Genomic DNA, 8,036 nt, shown 5'->3' on the forward strand with positions numbered 1-8,036 from the left:
TCCACACAATCTTCATTCATAAAGTGCTTTGAAAAGGCAAACATTAGAGCTAACAGGTGTTGGAAACAAGTGTTTCAGTGCAGCTAGCCAAACAACAAAGAGTCACTTACTGCTAAAAGAGAGACAGTGAAAGTTGATATCCTCGGTATATCCTCGGTTTCTTAACATAAAGCTCATTGTTACATCCAATACAAAAGTGATCCCCTTACAGTGTTGGGTAAGTTACATTAAATTAGTAACTTAGTTACATTACTAGTTACTTCTATCAAAAGTAACTCAGTTACTTCAAGTTACTCGTTACTTTCAGAGTAACTAGTTACTAGGGAAAGTAACTTTGGTTTTACTCAGAATTCTCTTGTTAATGTGTTGCTTCTGTAACTGGATACCCAGCAAGATTGCCAGTCTTCTAGCTTGCTTACTTGCCACAAGTGCACTGTGCCACCTACCAATAGAAAGGGAAAAATAATGTGCACATTTCCACGAGAGAAATCCCACACCTGATTCTATCCTAGCCTGCTTTTTACATCCAACACAAAAACTGCAGTCGTGGTGCTTTCGATTGTACTCAGAACTCGGAAATTCTGCCTTTCGAGTAGGAAGATGTAGGTAACACCAGACTGCAGATGAGCTGCATACAGGGCTGGACTGGGACAAAAAAATCATCCCGGGCATTTTGACTAGAGACCGGCCCACCATTATAGGAAAAATCATAAAGCCTTTGAATGAAAATAAACACTGTTGTGACAGTGATGTACACTGTTCTGATGGTATATATGTATCAATCTATCAATGATGCTCAATCTATCATCTGTCAGCTACTTAGAAAAGGATCCTGGGGTTATTTGTCTCTCAGAAACAGTTCATAACTTCCCTTCAACTCATTCATGTCACCTAAAAGGTAAACCTGTTTCTCCATCACAGCTCTGATGATTCAGTAAGGACATCTCCTGGTTTCATCTTCATGTTTCCCTCTGACCAGATATACAAACCGACATCATGACCAGCAGGTTTACAGCTGTGGCTCCAGCAAACATCAGCTGATACTAGAAATTAATATTAAATAAATTCTAACAACAGCTGATCAAGCTTAAAAGTGCTGCTGTTGTTTACCGCGACATCTGCTGGTTTCCTCTTTCTGGCGCAAAGTGGGCGATAAATAAACAAGAGAGAAAAGCTGATCAGCTGATCATTGATCAGTTTCATGATTGAAGTAGAAACAGGAGAGGGAAGGGAGAGAATGAGAGAAGAAGAGGCAACTGTGCAGCAAAGACACAGAATAACTCCAGCTTTGTGTCTTTTTCATTGTAGCTGAAGTCCGGGACAAACTGTGTTCCTTTTCACCTCAATACGAAACGCGTAATATTTTCTCTGAATACGAGACGATTCCTTTTTTTACGGGACGGTTGGCAACTCTAATAATTAACATTATGAACAAAATAAAGTTCAACATCAGTAACATAGCACCCACCCAGCTGTATAGAAACTCCGTCATGCTAGCTAGCACGCAGTACGAAAAAGTCAGCATAACGAAAATAAACTCCACCTAAACTTGGTTCATATCTGACCCAGATGGACTGCAGGTTATAACTTCTTACCTGAAGTTCAGTTCACCTGATACTCGGACCAGCGGCCGCTTCGCGTCTCTCCTCTTGCCTCCCTTTTCCTTCATCCACCTGCTGGCCTCCACCACTTGCTAATGTTATTGAATCTGTGGAAGCTCCGCGATAGCCACCACACGAAGTAACGAATAACAAGCCTATCTAAATCCCAGTAACGAGTAACGCGTTCCCGGTTTTGGCATAATAACTAGTTACCGTGCTCGTTACCACAATAATAACGTAGTTACTGTAACGCGTTACTTAATAACGCGTTAGTCCCAACACTGTTCCCTTACAATGCGATCTAGTTTAGTTCCTTTGTTTTTCCCTGAATTATTAGTTCTGTTATTATTTATGTAACATAAACTAATGTAAGTCTATTGATTGCAGCCAAACAACCAACCCAGTGATGTCAAGTTCTGTACTGACACAAGATGGTATTAAATATGTTCTAAAAACTTTCACGTTCAACATTTATTTCTTAAATTCAGCTTCACAGACAATTGAAATCCATGTAAGTTTTTGATAGCAGGGCTCCTTGGTGTAAATTAGCCTCTGTACACGAAGCATTTCATGTCCTCTTTAAAGAGTATATGGCAGGGACTGATTTCTCAATGGATGCAACATCACGCTTGGCTAGGTTATGAAATAGACAGCCATCAGTTTTAACACCTGCCAGTTTGTCCCGAGTCTGACTGGGAACAATGCTGCACTGTTAAAGCAAGTGCAAAATAAAAGTGTCTGAGATTATCCCAGAGCTCTAATTCATATTATTTCATTTTAATATACATCAGGAGACGTTGTGTAAATCAGTGCTAAAAATTAGCCATGTTGTTTAACTAAATTAGTTAACTTCCCCAATCTGAAAGCACTGAGTTATATATAATTTATTTCACATTTGGAGGAGTATGAGAATGCACATGGTGACATAGGCTACCACACAGCTGTCAGTTTCCTCAGCCTTGGCAAATTCCTAAAAGGAGTTGAAATTCTCGGGTTTGTGAAAGGAAAGGTAAAGTTTTTGATGTTATCACGCTTCCATATCAACCTCAGACATCGAACCTGACTTTAATCCCTTGTTCATACCCAAAACAGACTGAATTTGTCTCACATAGAAAACAAGACTGAGAAAGATGACGTAATTAATTAAAAGAGTAACACTTTGTATGAAGGTAAAAATATTTGAAATTCAGCAAGAACTTGCACAATTGTTTTTGTTGTGCATGTTGATTAAATGGTGATAGAATGTGTGTGTTTTGCCTCTGCCTAGTTCATATTTTAATTGGCTAATTGTAATATTTATTCTCATCAGTAATAGTTTATAAAGAGATCAAATTAATATTACTATTAGGCAGAATTGAGTTCAGCTTATTTGTGCAGCCCTACAAAACAGTTCCAGTTTTTCATGTGGCCCCTTGAGGAAAATTAATTTCCCACCCCTCGGTTACCCTAGCCCACTTCCTGCACTTTTCTTCGTGGTCGTGCCACTTCATTAGTGGGACAGTTATTCCTGTGGAGAATGGTGTGCACAACATCTTAAGCAGGATAAAAACTGCGTCAAATACAAGATCCACGTCATAGTCCCTGATAGATAGTAGAAAGATGGTAATCGACGCATATGTAACGAATAGGGGTGGGTTTTTATAATCGATTTATCGATTAAAATCGATTCTAGCTTGGATAACGTAAAATCGATTCATTAAAATCCTGAATCGATTTTTTAATATTAATTTATTTTGCCCGAAATGCCAGAATCTCAGGTGAAAGATCACAAAATATCAACAACCACCAAACAGCTAAGACAGTAAATGAGAGCAGGTGCACGGCTTCTGCACAAAGACGTAAACACACAGCGCCGACGGATCAGGATCAGTTAGATGTCGCTTTTCTCAGCTGACGGTCGGGGCTGAAAGCCGACAGCTCGCTGATTCTGATCCGCGGGTCCGCGCTGTGTGTTTACGCCCTTTTTGCGCTGATCATATGGCTGTTAGTTTTATCTCTCTCCAAACAATATTGACCGAACCAGCAGCAAAAGAAGATCCAAACCACGCTTCACATAAACATCGTCATGAATTCCCTCTGACTTTTGCTGACTTTTCAGGATAAAAATCACACTTCATGCACAGCTCTCTCTCTCTCTCTCTCTCTCTCTCTCTCTCTTTTCTGCATTATTCGCTTGCTTGTTACACACAAGTCTACCGTTGTTTACAGCGCTGTCGGCCGACGTTTTTTTTTCCCTTTTACTTACTTCCGAAAAGTAAACCTAATTTCTGCCGTTCAATATTGAACAAATTTAAACTTTTTAAAATTAAGCAAAATGCAAAACGCTGTGTCTCTAATAAAACCGCTGTAACTTCAGAGGTGATGTTCATATGTTGATTAATGGTTTTCTTTCGTTTTTGATGTACTGCAGAATATTTTTATAAAATCCCAGAACAGGAAAATCACCTTCATGTTTTTCTGTGTTTTATCTTCAGCTACTTTGACACAAAGGCATCTGCTGTGATGCTCACACCTTTGATAAAGTCTTGCGTGTGTCAGCTTCCTTTTAATAGATACAAAAATATGTAAATGTACTGATCTGAATTATAATATTTCTGACTGTCAAAATTTCCCAGAATCGAATCGAATCAAATCGAATTAAATCGAATCGTGGATCGAATCGATTCGGGACCTTGTGAATCGGAATTGAATCGATTCTAGAAATCAGTGACGATACCCAGCCCTAGTAACGAAGGCTGCTATTTTGTTAATGAACAGTAGATTAAGAGAACTGAAAACGTGAGGGTGACAGCAGAAGAGAGCTGAACACCTGCATCTGCACAAGCCACCATTACAGTTCTCTTCACTTTACCCATTTTTTAATCTGTTCTATGGACCCCTTTGTGGGAAAGGGCACAGATGGTGAACACACACATTTTCTTTTTTTTTATTGTTAATTGTCATTAGAATAATTATTCTCATGTTTTAATTAAAGCATGCATGACTATGCAGACTTATCTGTGATAACACTACATAACAGTGCACCAACTATTTATCTACCCTTCATGTGGACCTCAATGAAGTATAACAGGAATGACAACTTGTCTGTGTTATGTGCAACTCTCCTAGTATAATTCTAACCAAACGACCTCAGGGAAACAGACACCTGTTTGGAGCTTCCAGTCTTCCCAGTGGATACCTGGGAAAAGAGTTCCTGTTCCATCCACAGGTTGTATGTTAAAAAAATTAATAAACCTAGATTTTTGTTAGATAAAAGCAGACAAATACAATCCCAATAAAATCTTTTACTCTCTGCATGGAGTGTTTACCTGACAAATGTAATTTGCCAGTAGAAGTCAGACTACAAAGAGAAACAGAAAGCTTCTGGTGAAAATCCTATCCTTTAGAGATTCTGCATGTTCACCTGCATTCATTTGTCGTAGAAATGAGCCTATAAGCAGGCTATATGGGCTTAGCTTTAGCAGTTTGTCATGTAGTAAAGTGTCATGCAGTCTGAAAGACTGCAGACTGATTCTACTTCATGTACCAGATGAGCAATTTTAATTTAAGTCAGCAGGGGACATGTGAGTCTGGGATCCACTTCTTCTCAACACTTCCATGGCTGAACTGCTGTCCACAGGAATCTAATAAAAGCAAGACTCTAGACTCTAAACCGAAACTGACAAAAGAAAAACTCCAAGGAATGAATTAGATACTTTACTGGAAACACAAACATGTCAGGCTCAATTGCTTACAAACTACACTTATTTAAGGTTACTCACAAGTTGGAGAGCCTCTCATTAGCTAAGAACAAGCCTAACCTATTATGTTACAAAAGAGCCTTGTTCTGACCAGCACATCAACTGTGTAGTTTTGCACCACAGTGTGGATGTCTGTGCTGAATTCCCACTCCTATACATTATAATGCAAAAAATGCTGCTTCCATATTACCGCCTATTCTTGTGAGAACGCTGACTTTACAGAAATGCCGTATAAGAGCCTCGTCTAAAAGGTTCTCTTTCGACAATAAGCAGATTGAAATTATTTATGAACAATTAAGTTTAAACGGTAATTTACCACTCCCTTTAACAATCTTCAATATACTTTATAGAAAACAAATATGTTTTATGACTCAATTAAAACCCCCACAGACACTATCTTCTGACTCTCATTTTCTTTTTTTCTATGAGGGCATAAACATGTGATTCACATTCAGAAAACTCACTCAGACACATTGCACCATCTAACATAGATTAGCTTGTTCACACTACATTTTAAGCACCTCACGATGTCATTTTTTCAAGTTTCCCCTGTGTGCATCCCCTCTTCTTTAAGCCTGTCACCACCACAGGCAGACAGACATCCTGTGGGGGAAAATGAGTGTGCGCCCACACACACACAGACACACACACTCCCACAAAAGACAGAAAAATGTAGTGAAGGAGACTTTGACATTTGGCTAGCGAAGCTCCTGTCATCTTTGAAAACGTGTATCCTACACATTAAACATTCAGGAAGGAATATTAAACTGACCTCTTTGCAAACGTGCAAAGAGGAAGATGTCAAGAACAGATTGCATTAGGGCAACCATTTACCCATGTGACTTGCAAGCACAACGAAGGAGAAATAACACTATTATTTCCTGTCTTTCTCAAACATATGCAACTGCACACTGATGTCAGCATGACTTGAAAATGAATCCTGAAATATGGAGAGCTATTCTGATGAAGCTACTGTCAACCACTGGCCCAGCATAATAAGATTCACCTGCCTTAGAGGAATCCTCTTCGCAATATAAGGGGCTGCCATTTACAGTAGCACTGAGTGGTTCCTATAGCTGTGGTGATGTTTCTGTGCACTTGGAGGTGAATAAGATGTCATTTTGGCTCAAGGAGCTTCAGCCTGTAGACCAAGCATTCACACCATGGAGCAGACAGCCTCCATGGTGTGAATCTTTTTTTTTGTTGTTGTTTTTTGCAGTTGAACTCTCGGTGTGTTGTGTATTATGAAACTGAAATGCATGTGCAGTGCTGATTCTTTTTAAACCTGTGCCTTTCCACTGAAATGACTGTATGTTGAGTGTTTAAAAAATTTCACATTAACAATAGTATCATTTTAAGTCAAATGATCTGAAAAACTTCCTGACTTAATGTTGCCTTTGGATGATGTGTGCTGTAAGCAATACAGGATCATTAATTAGGACAAAACACAAACGTATTGAAACCAAGACTGACATCTATGGGTCCGGCCGACAAAATGAAAATCTCTGATGCATTTTCAGGCTGCAAATGCAGAGTGCACTTTGAAATCCGTCAAACGCTAATGTTGTTGTTATTGTTTGACAAATGCCGGGAAGCTGCATAAGAGAGAAAATTCCACAAATCACAAATAAAAAGCAAATCCGTCAGGCTTTAATGGGTGAACAAATTATTAACTTGTTTCGTTAAATATTCATCATGCACGTGTTCTCAAATGTTGAAAAAGGCTGTACTTTGCGTTTTGCGTGTGAGTGTGCGTGTTGTGTTTTTGTTTGAGGAGACTAATTTGGTGCATCCACCCTTGTTCTAAGTGTGTGGTCATTGTGACGCCCTTTACTCACCTTGATTTGAGGTTCCCGGGTCCGACAGGATACTTTTAAGCAAGAACAAAAACACGCAGTATTTCCCACGGGAGCTCATCGTTGAGTCAGACAAGTGCGCTCAGAAGTGAAACGTTGCACAGACTCCTAAACAGATCTCCTCGCTGAAAAGGTAAGGTTTGTATCATAAAGGAGGATAGTGAAAGCCCCCCCAGCCCCCAGTATCCAGATTCAGGAGGTCACGGTCGCATCCACGGGAGTTCGTTCTTTCTCTCTCTCTCTCTCTCTCTCTCTCTCTCTCTAGGCACGCATACCGGACACCTCCGTGTGAGCACGGGCAGACGAGAGATGTACACCGCCAGTCTTTGTGCGCAAAACCCCGACAACTTAAGCTGCAGTAACTTAAATGATAACAATACTTAATTCGATGAGTATTGATCTGTGAACCTCAAAACACGCACAGGGTAACGTTTGCAAGCGCACAAAACGACAAAAGTGTCCAAAAGCGAAGTTCCGACGATTGTGTGCGTGGCAAAGTCAGTGGGCAGCGCTTGTTAGTCAGTGTTTTCATCCCCAACCGAGAGAAGAAAAAGGGAACAATCCCGAACGACTCACTTGCAGCCGGTGCATCCCCTGTTGTGTTTCTGTATCACTGCGTGTATCTCGCGCTCCCTCTCCCTCCTCTCAGGATAGGAGGGATGCTCTGGCGCAGGCTGAGGAGCTGTTTTTTTTTGTACCACAACCAGACATTCAGCTGCCAAGTCCTTGCAAGCAAATAAAACTTGTTCTTGTTGATATGTGACCTCATTTCTCACTTTACATCATGTAAAATGCGTCATTTCCATCGGCTTCTGCTGTGGTATTGATTCCATGGGACG

At 40.1% G+C, this 8,036-nt stretch overlaps 1 protein-coding gene across 2 annotated transcripts in view; it reads right to left on the reverse strand.

The window, feature by feature from the left end:
• LOC113021322 (ephrin type-A receptor 6-like) overlaps positions 1-7,834 on the reverse strand; it is an 86,357-nt gene extending 78,523 nt beyond the window's left edge. For both annotated transcript variants that reach the window (XM_026165941.1, XM_026165934.1), the window contains exon 1: positions 7,180-7,834. In XM_026165941.1, coding sequence (XP_026021726.1) covers positions 7,180-7,258 — 79 coding nt within the window. In that variant the 5' untranslated portion in view covers positions 7,259-7,834. The remainder of the gene's footprint in view (positions 1-7,179) is intronic.
• Positions 7,835-8,036: the final 202 nt, after the last annotated feature.

The sequence above is a fragment of the Astatotilapia calliptera genome, chromosome 1 (assembly GCF_900246225.1).
Source record: "Astatotilapia calliptera chromosome 1, fAstCal1.2, whole genome shotgun sequence".
Classification (NCBI taxonomy): domain Eukaryota; kingdom Metazoa; phylum Chordata; class Actinopteri; order Cichliformes; family Cichlidae; genus Astatotilapia; species Astatotilapia calliptera.